The 16,550-nt window shown below is 39.3% G+C and overlaps 1 protein-coding gene across 1 annotated transcript in view; it reads left to right on the top strand.

Annotated features, from left to right (window-relative positions):
• ADAMTSL3 (ADAMTS like 3) overlaps positions 1 to 16,550 on the top strand; it is a 272,367-nt gene that overhangs the window by 201,878 nt on the left and 53,939 nt on the right. Inside the window, exons 13-16 of the mRNA XM_018576681.1 lie at positions 725 to 872; positions 976 to 1,060; positions 7,537 to 7,826; positions 9,319 to 9,448. Of these exons, the coding sequence (XP_018432183.1) occupies positions 725 to 872; positions 976 to 1,060; positions 7,537 to 7,826; positions 9,319 to 9,448 (653 nt within the window). The remainder of the gene's footprint in view (positions 1 to 724; positions 873 to 975; positions 1,061 to 7,536; positions 7,827 to 9,318; positions 9,449 to 16,550) is intronic.

Below are 16,550 nucleotides of genomic sequence, written 5' to 3'. Positions count from 1 at the left end.
CCCCCCCCCCTCCCCTTTCCTGCCAGGCCAGTGCTTGGATATTTTAGAACATACTGATTTCACATATTATTCATCCTCTGTTGCACCTCAGTGCAGCTAAGTTCCGGAAGCCTCTTTGCAGTCACTTCCTTTGTACATTCATGCACTCCAGTGATGGTGGCTTGATTTCTCTCAGTGCAAGTTTCCTGATGGTGAAAACAATGGACCATATCTGTGCATTGAGCTTTGACAAAGAGGCCTTTTTACTAAGGGAGTTGAGGATCCAAATAAATGGCGTGAATATTCTCTTCTCCTCACTCTTCTTCACTTCGCAGAATAATTTCCATACCATACCTTAATTGTGGCATGGAATGTCTTCTGATGTGCCTGATAATGGGAGCATCTTCCATCATTTACCTTTTAAGCCTTGTCCTAACATATTCAGCACATATAAAGTAACATGAGGTCAATTTGTACTATGCAAATCCCTTTTCTTCCTCTTTTAAAACCTGTAACTGTTTTCCAAAATTAGAAAATAGAACAAATCCCTGAACTTTCACAGGTAAACCTAGGAAGTGTAGTTTGAAAACAAGTGTTTATTATTGATAAATATAATTTTTGTTTGTAATACAATTATATATACAATATAATTTCATTTTGTCATGTAATTCTAAAGTGTAGTTTAATGCATATGTAATAGTCAAATTTTTAGTCCAAGCTATGCTCTGTTTTCATTTTTATTCAGTGTACGGTGACGTGCGGACGAGGCTTGCGCTATAGAGTGGTATTATGTAATGACCATCGTGGGCAACACACAGGGGGCTGCAATCCCCAGCTGAAGCCACATATAAAGGAGGAATGCATTGTACCTGTACCATGTTACAAACCCAGAGGTAACAGGATAGATTGCTGTGATATATAAGTTATTTAATTTAACACATTTTATAAAGGACCTTTATTGGTGTACAATGAAGATTTGTGTTGTTTGTCTGCTAGAAAAGTTCCCTGTGGAAGCTAAACATCCTTGGCTGAAACAAGCACAGGAACTAGAGGAGACTAGAACAGCATCAGATCAGCCAACGTAAGTAGAATTTCTGTTTATCCCAGTAATCTCAGCAGGATTAAGACATTCTGTACACACTTTGCTTCCTTAGAAAATAACAATGTACAATGTGTTAGCTTAACTACTCAAGTGTTATATATACCTTCATGCCTCACTGAAACACTGCCTGATCCCTTCTTACTCTATTTAGTCCAATATGGACCATTCACATTGATGTACACTAGGCAGATCCTTCTATAAGAGCTGAACATGACCATATACATACCGTATATGTACTGTACAAGAAACACGCATGTGACTTCATGACAAAGTTATTGTTGAATAAACAGTCCCATTGCACAAATGCAAAAATCAATGTGCCATAAGTGGCATTCAGGCTGAACTAGATAATACCAGAGTACTTCTAAAAGGTGTGAGCCCAACAAAAATGTTAGGCTAAATGAGAGACTTCCTATGTGTTCATGGATTCTAATCAACAGGATCATCTTGCCAGATTTCCCAACTTCAGTCTACCCTTTCACTTTCTAATAACAACTAGACTATCAGTTTGGGGGTGAGCTGACTCTTTACAATGCCTATGTTATTCCTTTATTTACAATAGTCCTTTATTTGAACTCTAGGCAAATATAACAGACCAATTAATTTGACTCCATAATCATTAATACACAAATGCATTTTTTTAAATGCCCAAGTACCTGAATTTGACCTGGTGCTAGTCTCTTGTAGCCCTTACATGTACATATTGGAGCCAGTTTATATGCTGACAAGAAGCAAGGTATTAGGACGAAAATCATGGTGGCAGACAAATTAGCTAATTACTGTGCCGATTCTCGTTTCACTGTCCAGTCACAGGCTTGGGGTGGGTCCAGGATGACCTGGGCTCAGAGTAAGTGGGTGGAATGATGCTGGCCATCAGACTGTAGACATCTAGTGGTATCTGGTGGATGGAAGCTGAATATTGCAACAAAAGCTGGTTTTGTTATTTTATCTTTTAATGGGCTAATTTTAATGGGGCTCCTGCTTTTTATATTGTTAGTTTTGGCTGGTTTTCTGCTTTAAAACATTTTGACTGCTGAAGACATTTAGCTTTGAAATAATACATTAGTGAGACCAGCATGTCCTCTCCGTCCGCCATCTTGGACGGGTCCAGCTCTTCTCCCGATGTCAGCAATATGGCTCGTCGCGGCTGCAGCGGGCGAGACACAAACTTGTCCATATCAGCAGGTGACCCGGGTCTGGTGAGGTAGGCAATGTGCGATGAGATAGACGGGCGTTCGAAGGATTCGAGAAGTATAGCGGGACGGAGCAGTGCTGCACACGTCTAACTCATTGGGCGCCGGAACCGGAAGTCAATACATTAGTTTTAATTAGTTTGAATGTATGTTTTTTCTACAGCTTTATATACAATAAGAATATTGTATTTTTTTTTTCTTAAAGCATTAAAGCTAAATAAAATATGCATCCTTGGCAGAAGACAACATAAGAATAATTAAGTTTTTTTTTGCATTCTTGGCATAAATATACATACAAATTAATCTGAAAGGTAGAAGCAAATTCTGTCCTAATGAGTTGTAATTTTCCCTTGCATTAAAATGCAATTGCTATGTAGCTGACTTTAATTTTGGAACACTATGCAGCTCAGTCGTTTAATGAAACAACATTGTCGTGCTTAGGCCCATGCTGTAACTTCATAGCAATGATATATCTGTCTAGCAATGGTCTCTTTGTGACTTTTGAACAGAATAGAATATGTAAGGCTATATTCCAAAGCACAGACCTGAGTATTGCCAAACCAGCCTCGTGCTAGATAAATACCTTGGCCTTTGCGGTCTACCACGGCTAGTGTCCTACATTTATATTACTGTATAACATTCAAAGAGCTTTTTTTTCTTTACTGGCAGAATATAATATGACTTGTTTTAAAAGCAGAGCCAAGAAAAATGTAAGCCTGACCTTTTTTGTTTTTAGTTGTGGAATGTGATGACAGTTGAAACCCATCATGATTTTAAACACTACCCCCCGGGCCCTCTTCGTTACAGAATAGGTTTCAACATTGTTATTTATTATTTTTCAATTATTTTTGTGTGCTGCATGATAGAGAATTCTTCAAGCATTCATGTTATTTGAGATCCACAGTTGATCAAAAAGGTTGCATATACTGGAATGTTCCTGCTGCCCACTGGGCCTTTTGCCTGAGCTTCTTTTAAAGTCAAATGTGACGTGGTTGCAGATGAATGTCTATAGACAAGGACATAATTATATGATCAGAACTCATAGCATGTCTTAACAGGCTCCCTAAAATGGCAGTTGCCACATTATACATGAGTACTGGGAGCACAGTATACCTTCACCTTCTTGTTTTAAATCTCGCACATACAGCCAGCTGTCATTGCTTCCCTCAGCAGTGATTCCACAATGGAAGTCATTGACAGTAATGAGTTTCACAGAGCCAATGCCTGCTGGATGTTCTGGGTACTAATTCTGGCCACAAAAACTTGTAAGCACTTGTATGTTTTGACCCATTTCAATCAATTCACCCATTTGCCGTCAGTGTCTGGGGAGGACTTATTAGGCATGAGGATTGTCCACTTGGGGTCACCATTTGACTCCCATGCTTGTGAGAACTTAAACAGAACCATTCAGAATTGGTTATTTACAGCGTTATCTTTAAGTGACAGCTGTGTTTACAGTTATTCAGTTTTATTATCTCCCTGTGAGAGCAGAAATATCAAGTTTTTCCAACCCCATGGAGGCTTACCTGTCTCTTGCACGAGCTCAGAGCTGATAAGTTAAGCTTTGTCTGATCTTGGTGAAAGTGTGACACTGTTAAAGAATATGTCAAGGCAAAATTTTAAAAAAGCATCTCTGCAACACATGTACATTTCCTAATGTTTTATCGCTGTAAATATGCTTTACGTACAGAAAAATAATTGCTGATGTGTTAGAAACAAAAGTGTGCTCCTACCTTCCTCTCTGGCATTGGCAACACAATTTCTAAGCACCTGTTGTCAACACTTCCTACTCCTTGTGCGCAAGCTAAGGCTCCATTCACCCATGGGGTTTGTGTTTTGAAAATGTGCACATTTTAACATACGCGTGGACTATAGCCGCAAAGCGCGGAATCTGCCCAGAATATCGCTCTCAGACTATTTTGCGTGATGCGTGTTTTTGTACCACGCGGACGCCACACAAGTGTTAACATTATACATTTAAATGTATACATTTTTATGTTTGGCGCGTTTTGACGCATACGAATACGCACGTAAAACCTCTAAATGTGAACGGAGCCTAAGAACACAGGAAGCTATCAGCTCACAAGAATTCTGGCGAAATCAACAGGTAGTTTTTTGCACTTATAAAACAGATATAACAAAACACTTTCAATGGTATATATAGCAGACCAAAAATAGGAAAAGTTCATATTTAGGGTTTACACACACCCTAACAAAGCCTTTTTTTCTCATGTTTTCTTGACAGCACCTTTGTTATAAGACGGTTTTCTTTGTTAGCACTGAAACCAGGCAGGTTAAGCCAATCACCTGCTAACACCCTTTGTGTATTCTGTCACCCCAATTATCTGTATATCCTAAGCCCAGCCCGCAGCTTGAACGAAGAAAATACATCTATGTATACCTAATTTTGGTGGTGGCCGTGCATTCTCACCTTTCTGCTCTGACCAGCAGAGAAAAATTGTCAATAAAAAAACATATAATCCCTGAAACGTATGACAGCAGTGCAAAAAACAAGATTCAAATAATAACAGATGCCCTTTTGTGATCCTTTAAGGGTTTCATTGCTAAAATTGAAGTCCCAATAAAAGAGTTTTCATTTATTTAGGGGTCTATTCACAGAGCTGCCGAAGGATCCAGTTGTAGCCTTGGCTAACTTCGGTTGCAGGAGCACTTTGGTTCAGTCGAACCAAAGGGCTGCTGTACGGGCTGTTCACTAGCCCATACAGCACCTGAAGGCGGCCCATTTGCTTCGGCCCGACTGAGCCGAAGTGTCAGCCGAAGCGGGCCGAATGGCCGAGCTGAAGGCAAATGGCAGCTGGGCGGAGCCAGACGTGATGTCACGGATGGCTCCTCCCAGTTGTAATGACAGATCAGCGTCCCCAAATGACCTGGGGACGCTGAACTGTCATTAAACAATAACAACTGGGCCATGACGTCAGAGAAGACTGTAGCGGGTGCCTGCCAATAGGAAACAGTTGGGCAGAGCTAGCTGTCATTGCTAGCTCTGCCCAATTGTTTTTTTTTTCTTTTTAAAAGTCATTATTTTTAAATTTTTCACTTAATTTACATTTTAAAATTATATTTTCAACCTTTTTTTTTATTATTCTCATTGATTTGCTATTGTGCTCGTTACCACAGGGGCACCGAGCAGAATAGCAGCCGAGCCGAATGCCGTTCGGCAGCATTCGGCTATTTACTCACTTCCATTTGGCCCCTATGAGAATATGGGCGAACGGCAGCGAGTGAGCTGCTGGAGCTTCGGCTCAGCCGATCCAGATGTCGGATCAGCTGAGTTGAAGTCCTTCTGCACTTCGGAAGTTAACCGAAGTGCAGCCGATGTACGTCTGAAATCAGCCGTACTGAGCCATAGTGAATAGCCGAACCTTGTTCGGCTCACTTCACTACGGCTTGGTTATTCACTCGGCTGCATTCGGCAGCTTTGTGAATAACCCTGTGTTTTAAATCTGTGACATTAAGGCCATTGGTGATGACATGCTCAGGGACAGCATGACTCTCACTGACTCCTAGCGGAAGCAGGGTAGGCCTTCTGTGCTGATTAAAAACTGAGAAGCGGCAGGAGATGTCTGACTACATTGGATGCCAAGCCATGCCCCACTATTCCTATTTATTTTAAAGCAATATTACACAGAGATTACACTACAAATACAGACTGCATCACTCTCTTAAACATTTTAGAAATTTTTTTGAATAAAGGTATTATTTCACCAATTTTTTTGCCAAATGCCAATGCTCTCTTGTAAAAAGAACCCCCTCCCACTGATACCGACCTTGCCTGCACCCTCCCTCTACTCTGTTGCTCTGTTTTAATGTTGCACACCATTGCCAGTTCTGTGTTTGATGGTGTGGGAGTTTTCACAGGGTTAACTATTTCTTCCACCTCACAAAACAGTATTTAAGCCTGGTGAATGGCCACTTAGGCTGGAGCACTGCATCTTGGAAGGAGGTCACGTACTCCATACCTGCAATAACTTTTTTTTACCAAGAGCTCCAGCAGAGCAATAGAATGGCAGGGGAGTGCAGCAAATTGTGTATCAGTTGGTAGTTGGTTTATTTTTACAAGACAATGTGCTACTTTTTACCTAAATAATCATTAATGCTCTTTAAGTCACTCGCTATACAAGGCAACAATGGCCGCTTTGTGCTGCAGGTCCCATATTTCACATTTTCTATTATGGCTATAGTTATGCCCTTGACCCTCACTCTTCCTAAGCTATGATGATCAAGAAGATCATTTACTGAACAATGAGCTATGCCAATATTTCTGTTTTAAATTGTCACTCTAAAAGTAGCGAACTGGCATTTTGCATGATTCGGATATGCATAGCTTAATTATACAGTTATTATACAGTTGATCAGTACAACTTCTTATCTAACTGACTACTTTTAGAAGCCAGCAGGGTGTCTATATGTTCCTTTGTTGGCTAGGGGAGGTATATAAATCATCTGGTTGTGCGGTTGGTATACTCAGTTGTCAGTCTGCTAGTGTAGATTGTTATTGGGTGAGGGGGTACAATTTATTTGCTGTATACAAGGTCCTACAATTTACCAGTTTTATAGTCTGACTCCAATTGTTGAATTAAGAGGCCTCTATACCTGCCTATATATAGGCCACAGGCAATCTTCATCAGATAGCTGAACTCACCAAATACCTTTCATCCATAATAATCTTTATTGCAAGCAGCAGGTTACCAGTAGGCAATAGGATGTGGAAGATGCTGAATGGAAATATTTAAGGTGATCAAAATGAATATTCTTTCTGTAGCCTCGGGAACACATGTGGGGTATAGATGGTTGGCTGCTACACTGATAAAAAGGGGTATTGCATCATTCAAAGGGGAGGATACACAGAAAAGGAGATGCAATAAACGTAATGGCCAATAAGTGGCAGCATACATGACAATAACTATAACGAACACTATACACATCAATGCAACTGAATTAATATACAAATGCTGGAGTTGTCTTGGAACATGCAAGGTTATGGAACATGAGCATATACATCAGTCATGGCTTCCAAGTGGCTGGTGCTTGTTGACATGTTCTAACTGTGAACTCAGTTGTTTACATTTATACGCAGTTGTTTGTGGAATGTCCACATGATGCACTTTTTCAACAAAAATATGAACTTTTCAGGAGAGTTACAATTAGTACTTTTCAGGTACAATTTATTTTGCTGCAGTACTAAATTACACACTGTGCATGGTAGAGTGTTCTAAACTGTTCTAAACATTGTTCACACAGGTTTATCCCAGAAGCCTGGTCCCCCTGCAGTGCCACGTGTGGTCGAGGCGTGCAAGTGAGGGAAATCAAGTGCCGCATTCTGTTGACTTTCACTCAGACTGAGTTAGAATTGCCAGAGGAGGAATGTGAGGATGAAAAGCCAGCCTTGGAAAAAACATGCTATATGCCATTGTGCCACGGTGATACATCTGCCCTGGCATCGGAAGTTACTCCAGTAGGTGAAGATTCCACTGAGATGTATGACTGGGAATACATTGGCTTCACACCTTGCTCTAGCAGCTGCTCAGGAGGTACAGTGCACAGATCTACATCTCTACGGTTCTTACAAATAAAAAGTTAGCTCTCAGTAAACAATTATATCTGAATAGGTATTATGAGTTAAAAACAAAGCATTTTCAGAGATTGGCAAAATGAAAGTGGGCAATATATACCCCGACCACTTGGCCTTCACAGTGAAACAAATTGTTAGTCTGGAACAACGCTGGCACGTTACTCTGTAATAAAATACATATTTTCATATTTAATTAAAACCACCTTTTCATTATTGTGTTATTTGTACAGCTGAACATTCATAAACAGGCAAACATGGCTCCTTATTAGGAACTGGCAGGAGACAATTATTTAAATCAAATTAAAATGGTATAATAAATACACTTTCATTGTAAATCTAAACATACTCCTAACTCTCCTGTATCAGATTCATGTTTCCATACAATTGAAACTTAAGAAAGTTATTTAATTAGCTACGATTCATAACTAATGAAGATTGCTTTGTGAAGGTCATCTCAGGACAGAATAATGCAGTTACTGGCCTCAGTTGCCCCTGCTGGTAAAATAGGTATTGCAGTGAAACTATAGCATACATTAAGGGGAATTCAATGTTGCACAATATCATTTGCACCAGAATTCTAAGTGTTAAATAGAAGATCACCAGCACTCACAGAATTCAAAATGTGAATGTTACCTTCCTCTTTATTGAACATGCATCACATGCGTCTTCAAACCCAAAGCCAGGGTTTCGGGGCCATGCACAGTCCCTTCATCAGGGCGACATAGCGAGTGAGTGCTGGTAATCTTACATTCAACACTTTGAATTACACAGTGCCATTTGTGTTCAGCGCTGCAAGCACCACGACTGTGCAAGGTCATAACACTGTATGGAGTGCAGTGTTTTTCACATTCAAATAGAGGGCTTTAATTTTGTTGGAAATATCTGTTGTAGCTTTTCCTTTTCATACATCATGCCTTCCTGTAAATTTCACATCATCTCAATAGTTCACAAAGCATTTGTATTTCTGTCTATTCAGCCCAAAGACTTAGACAACCCTGTTAAACTGCACAGCCAGGTTGAAGACCTTACGTTTCCTGGCTGCATTTAAGTAACACAGCTTGGTCACCTAGCTGCCCCAGCTATAAATTGAACAAGTAAGGAGCAAGCAACACACCTGATTGGCTCCTTGTACTGGCCTTCCCTGTCCTGCTGTGAGTTCTACTGTACATGGAATTACAGGAAGTTGGTACCAAGTCAAATTTAGGAACTGAAGGTTATTTTTTTACTGTCTGTGTATCATTAGGGTAATTTCCATTTACTTCATGTCCTAGAGATGCAACAGGAAGTTAGAGAACATTTCCCAGATGGAGGAAAACAATGGTCACCATTCCCCCCACCCTATCCAAAACTAAAAAGAAAGGTTTTGCCAAGAGATGCACTTTAAGGTATACCTTAGGATATTCCACTCAAACAGCTTTATTTTTTCCTATTCTTGTTTTTCTTGAATCCAGGAATACAAGAAGCTATAGCAGCATGCCTTCATATCCAAACAAAGCGAATAGTGAACAACTCTCTCTGTGACAGCTCAATGCGCCCACCTGCAATGACCAGAGCCTGCAACACGAAGCTCTGCCCTCCAAGGTACTAGCTGTGCATTCATCTATTAGAAGCTTTGATGTAGATACATGTCTAGCATTTTTATATGTTGGCATTTGTTTAAAAGAGCTATGTGCACTATTTTACAGTCAATCAGAAGTCAAAATCATTTTTGGTTGCGCAAAAATAATCTCCTGCACTGTACAACCATTATAGCTGTAGTGAGAGGATACAAAGGACAAATAAAATGAAATCTGATTGCGTGCTATGGTTCACTACACACCTTTATGCTTTTAAATATATATATATATATAAATATATATATATATATTTCCTGGCGCATCATGGCAGCACACAACGGGTTAATGCTCCGCCCCTTAACCCCATAGGACAAGTCAATTATAAGTTTTGATCTCCCCCACTGCCCACGGCATTCTTTTTTCTATCCTCGGTCATGTCTCCCCTGCTGTGATGCCTCTGTCTTCCATACCTTTAAACAAGGTATATATGCAGCCTTCCTCAGCCTGGGCAGCTTTTTACAGGGTCTCTGCAGGGACAGTATGCAAGACAGCTACATGGTCCTCCAGTCACACCTTTGTGAACCACTACCTAGTCGATCCATCTCAGCTAACGACCTTGGCCTTCAGCTAAGCCATAATCTCTTCCAGCACTGGCATATGAGCTTCTGTATACCTTAATACATTTCTATTGAGCATCTTACCCTGTTGATCGTTATTTTTTGTTGTGTGCTGCCATGATGCGCCAGGAAAACAGAAGATTGTATACTTACCTTTCGGTAATCTTACTTTCCTGGTGCATCTTCAAGGCAGCACACATTTTTCCCATCCTTCCATGGCTCGTGATTGTTACGTGAATGCCGTGGGCAGTGAGGGATCAAAACTTATAATTGAGTTGTCCTAAGGGGTTAAGAGGCGGAGCATTAACCCATTGTGTGCTGCCATGAAGATGCACCAGGAAAGGAAGATTACCGAAAGGTAAGTATACATTCTTCCGTTTTATATATATATTTACTTTTATTCAACACTTTGTGTACATCTCTTAATTCTAACATATTCCTTCCATTAGTGGAATATTAAATAACCTATTCAATTGTTAAGCACAACAATCACACATGCACAATTTGATTTTCTATGCACTGTTGAGTCTATATTTGTGTTATTGTGGTTATATGTAAACATACTCACTGAATTTGTATATGTACAGTGTAGAAAAACATTAGTTAAAGAAAAAAAATGGTAAAATGATGAAGGCACCACCAATTAAGAGTATGTTAGAAACAGAAGAATTGTTTTACTTAAGTAATTGTTTTCTATAATTTTACTTGACTTTCCCACACACAGCATCCCAGAGCATAACGTATGTGGTAAAAAAAAAAAAGAAGAAGCTATTTATCCATGTCCAGTCTTGTTTAGATGCTTTATAATTGTAGTGAATGTACACAGGCCAGCATAAAGACTATGGCTTCATTAAATGTTTATGTTTTAATACGCCCATATGGAAAAAAATATATAGCAATAATTGTTTTATATTTTTAATTTTCAAAACATTTCATTTGCTTTTGTATTCAGCTGTATAACACAGGTCAGTTTCCACACACAGGAGGTCTATTGTTGAGGAGAGATACGCTTAAAATATTGTTTAGAAACAAGTTTAATTCTTTAATCTTCATTGTATATTGTATTTTATTCTTAATATGCTTTTATAAAAGCAGAAATTATTAGATTTAAATGTATAATTATAAAAATAAAACTAAATTCTTATAATATAAAATTCAAAGAAAATTGTTGTGAAATGGATAAGATCCACTTTGCAGTAGGGAATTGAATAGACAGGAAACTTTTTCTAGCAGTGTTATGATCATCTCAATTTCACGTTTGTCCTTCCCCTTTAAATCATGTCTGTAGGCTGTAAGCCTGATAATATTGGGCAGTTTACAGTATAGGATACAGCACACCGGCTGCTGGGCACCTCCTGTGAGGAGGAATCTTTTCAACATGTTGCTGATTAAAACTAGTTTAAGAGTAAATTGACATTCCAAACAGGAACTGGTTATAGACAAAGCAATAAAATGGAAAAGTCTGAGAGGTATAGGCTTGAAAGTAATATAAGATATCTCATCGTAAACCTCCATTTGAAGTGCCGGGATGTTTGAACGGGGCCTCTATGCACGATGCGTGGAAATGTAAACAATGCTGTAGGTATGTGCATTTATTTGTGTCTGGCACAGCTGCTCAGGAGAGAACTACCAAGGAAGGTTTCTGTCACTGAATGTTTATGCTAAACGTATGTATAATTGACAATGTAAAACAAGAGCAGCTTAGAGTATGCTGTGTAGCTCTGTGTTTTTAGTTTATTCCACCCTGGAACAGAAATATTCCTATCTGTTTAAAACAGGGTTTGATTTTTATTTTTACTTTAGTTTTCTTTTTTTTTAATGAATATGTTTTAAACGGACCTGTCACAAATCTGAGCAATTTACGCTGAGCATACATTAAAAAATTGTGTAATCATAGCTAAACACAGTGGAGTTGTCTTTTCGCATGTCGACAACAAGGGGATTCATTCTTATTTTGGGATAGTGGGTGAAGCCATAATTTCTTTATGACCTCTGGCCCAACTGTACATCCAGAACTGCAACACTGACATATTCCAATACAGCCTTTCTCAACCAAGGTGCCTCAAAATGTTGTGGTAGTGGAACTGTGATGTGAAGGGGGAATAAAGACCGAGGTGAAGGCGGTTCTTGATGTAAAATGGGAAATCTGATGTAAAAGGGGGGCTCCTGATGTGAAGGAGGCTACTGATGCAAAGGGTGACTCTGATGTGAAGGGGGGAACCTTAATTTGAAGGGGCACATCCATGTGAAGGAGGAAACAGACATTGCGTGTGTTTTTTTTTGCATTGGGGGCCCCCCTTAAAATCTATGACATTTTAGACTTGGAGGCCTCAGGGTTTTGTATACTTTTAAAGGGTGCCGTGACTGAAAAAGGATTTAGAAAGGCTGGTCTAATATTATACAGCCCTCCCAATGAACCACAACAAAGCACAGTAGGTCATTATATAATAAATGTAACAAATAAGGCGATTATTGCTCATTTTGGGATTGTTCCCCTTGGCCAACTTGACATTCAGATCCATTGGTTTAAAGCACAGATACAGCATAATATTATAGAGCCATTTATTCCAAACTGCACACTGCTGTTTTCAGGTCAGCCACCTTCAGGCATGCTGACCCAACCATCTGAATGTCGCAGCTGAAATCGAGACTCATCAGACCAGGCAACGTTTTTACAATCTTCTATTGTCCAATTTTGGTGAGCCTGTACCAATTGTAGCCTCGGTTTCCTGTTCTTAGCTGACCCGGTGTGGTCTTCTGTGGCTGTAGCCCATCTGATTCAAGGTTCAATTTGTTGTGCGTTCAGAGATGGTATTCTGCATACCTTGGTTGTATTTCAGTTACTGTTGCCTTTCTATCATCTCGAGCCAGTCTGCTCATTCTCCTCTGACATTAACAAGGCATTTGCGTCCTTAAACTGCTGCCCACTGGATATTTTCTCTTTTTCGGACCATACTCTGTAAACCCTAGAGATGGCTGTGCATGAAAATCCCAGTAAATCAGCAGTTTTCTTCCCAATTCTGATGCTCTGTTTGAACTTCAGCAAGTCACCACGTCTAGATGCCTAAATGTATTGGGTTGCTGCCATGTTATTGGCTGATTAGCAATTTGTGTTACCAAGAAATTGAACAGGTGTACCTAATAAAGTGGCTGGTGAGTGTAAACAGCTAAAGTTATAGTTAATTTTACTGCCTATTGGTCAAAAAGGCCACCTATCACAAGGCAGTGGTAAGAATGCCCCAGTGGGATGGAGACCCAGACAGCAGTATCTTTCCAAAACTAAAATATGATTTGGCTGGTATTGGGTTTTATGGCATGCCTTTTCCTGCTTAGAAGCGATGAGCAGTCACTTAGGGAACTTGTTTACTGGGCTGCTTGATACAGTCACTAGAGAGAGAATCCACAAATCTCTGTATCAAAATCAGTCCTCAAAATATGGAACAGCAAGCGGGTAAGTACCATCAAAATGACTTTTGCATAATTCTTAAAGTTTATCTACTGAAAATATGCTATAGTTTCCCTTTAAATACCTATTCTCCCCTCTTTCTTTGAAACTTGTAGAAAAAAATAAGAAACATTTTTATTGACCTACTTTATGTTACACATTAATCAGGGTTCCTTACACTTACCACATCTGGCAGACATATAATGAAAAGATCATCATATTGCAGTACCAGGTGCCAAAAGAAGGAAATTCAAGAACTGCTGTGAAAGTGAGAATAGACTGAGATAAAGTGGAGAAATCCAATTCACATTGTTTCTATGTAAACTCTATATTTATATGTTAGTCTGCTGAACATGATTCACAATACAACATATATAGGTGAGGTGTTAGGTGATTAGACGTTGCAGTTTTCAAGCTTTTATATGTCCTATAAATCATAGCCTCTCTGTGGCAGGGTACTTTAAAAACTTGTGATTTGGATATAATCTAATGGTCTGCAATGTGTCCAATAGCTGGGGCAAGGCTGTAACATGTCCTGGCAGCTACCTCCTTTCTTCCTCAGCCAGAAGTCAAGAAAGGGTCTTTTTAATAATGATTCAGGAAATTGTTTCACATTGAAGCTGAAAGAAGATTTCATGTCGTTTTCATAGCCATTTCTCAGTTATTTTGAGGCAGACATTTCTCTTAAATGTTCTCTTTGAAACTCGGTAATAAGCTCTGAATGTATTTATTTTCATGCCTGAGAATTTTTTATGCGAGTGAGTCTGCACAGGTCTGCCTGAGTGAGAAGAGGTGTGGGTGAGGGCTGTGAGCAACATGGAATTTTTATTCCACTTTTCATTAAATGTTTAACACTAGTTGTTCTGCTTTTAATAAATAACACTGCATCTTTAGCAGCTTTTTGATCCTTTATTATCCCTCGGTTTAAGAAAGAGTGTACGTCACACTTAAAATGGGACGTTGACCTCACTGCTCATCACTTGCTATATCACATTTGAGAAATGTTTCAATTAGAATAAATCACTCCGTTAGATTATCAGGTGTACATTCATTTGTGCATGTTACTAGTATTGTTACAGTCCCTGGATGTCCTCACTTTGTACATTGCTATAGAAGATACTGGCACTACACAAATCCTTAAAAAAACTGGTGGTAAGCACTGTGTGAACTGTAATGCTTCCATACAGCCATGTTTCCCTCTTCACTATCATCATCTTCACCAGATTTGGATTGTTTTGTGACGTAACATTCGGCAAAAATTGTATTGTGGACCATCTTTTTATTCACCTCCTAATGTGGAACTTTAACTGTAGGTTTGCCTCCCTTTTATATAGCTCATATTTCACAACATTCAGCATTTATGTAGCTGCCCTCTAACTTGTGCATGGCGCATGGTTTAAAGTGTAACCCCACTTTTGCTGAGAAAGAAAAATCCCCTCTGGGTGATTTTGGTACATTACAAGGATTTTAACATACTTTGTTGCAGATTCTACCTTACTCTGTTCTGAAGAAAAAGCTGTTCATTCCACCTTTCCAAACTGATTCCTGAATGGGCGTCATAATAACTATCTTGTGCATTTTCAGTGTTCTAATGAGGAAAGTTGCAGTGTCTGCATCCCTTTAGAAGTAGTTAAGGCCTAGGTAGTTTCTCACCAAAAATGAAATTTCTATTGCAGGGGAAGCCAAAATGTTTACTTATATCTTAGTGCAGACTTCTGAGAAAATCTGTGAGCCAATCACACAAGCAGGAAATTATATTTTTGGTGGCTTTCTGTACACCAGTGGTGTACAGAACCCCTCCAGGTTGCCATATTGAATTTTTTAACAGTTTTAGAAAATTACAGCGGCTTCAGATCGAAATGGAAAGGAAATGTTTTATAACATTAAATTACAGAATTACTTTTGTAGCAATTCAATGAGATTTCAGAATTCTTTAAAGCATCAGCAGTTGTGTGCTTCAAACCTGTGCTAACATGCTTGTTTTATATAAGCCTTAAAAAGACCCTGTCAATTGCCCCAAGAAACTCTAAATGCGGTCCCTGCAAAAAAAGTAGTATTGTGCTCTTCTCTCTGGTGCTCACCCTCTCTCCTACCTTTCATCCTTTCATCCTGCACTAAACTAAGAATGGATACCTGCGTCCTTTGCTACCTGTCATAGCTTCAAGCCCTATGTCACTGCTTTGTCATATAGTGACATTTACTTTTTGATTTTTGTGTGCGATTGATAGGGTTGCTTTAAAGCACAATTTTAGCCTCAATTTGTGTAAATGTTTAAAATCCTTGTTGTATATATAATGGCTGCTCCTGGCAATGTAAGTTTATTGGATTCATTTAGTAAAGCAAAGCAAAGACTGTTCACTTTGCAAACAAAATATTCTCTGAGCTTATTGAATAAGCTAAAGTTGTATTCAGTTTGAATACCTATTCATGTAGAAGAGACTTTAAAAGAGAGGTAAAGCCAAACCTTTTCTTTGGCTTTGCTTCTCTTTTTGGTCACAGGAGTACATTTACTAATATACTCCTGTGACCTAAAGTTAGCATATAGCAAGATACTGCCTGCTATATACTGAGAGCGTAGAGCTGCGATGCAGAAAGGATCCCGCCCATATTGTTTGGATCCAGCCAGCCACCTGATTGACAGTTTGCTCTGCCTCTCTAAAGCCAGAACCAGCTGTGCCTGCCCCTCCCCCATCAGTCCCTCAAATGAGCGCTGGAGGAACAGAAAGGGAAGGGGGGATCACTGACCTGCAGTCACCACTCTCTGCAGGAGGAGGACTATGAACTGAGCAATTAGTGGTTACATGATCACTCCTATCTCAGTATATGGAGTCAGCTTGTGACAACTGCAGTGTCCCACGCCGCCTCTAAGTATTTGGAAGAGTATATTTTACTTCTCCTTTAAGAAGAAATTTAGAATTATTATTGCACATGATTGCATGCATACAGCTTCACCTTATTTAGTAAGAACATTGAATATTCATCTGGAAAAGTAAGCAGTCTACTCTTATAGTTACTGACGTAAAACAATTAAACAATGTCTGAAATCTTAGTATTTGGTAAGATAT

The sequence above is a fragment of the Nanorana parkeri genome, unplaced genomic scaffold (genome assembly GCF_000935625.1).
Source record: "Nanorana parkeri isolate BGI_ZX_2015 unplaced genomic scaffold, ASM93562v1 scaffold74, whole genome shotgun sequence".
NCBI lineage: Eukaryota > Metazoa > Chordata > Amphibia > Anura > Dicroglossidae > Nanorana > Nanorana parkeri.
This window is presented reverse-complemented; position numbering and strand designations above follow the sequence as displayed.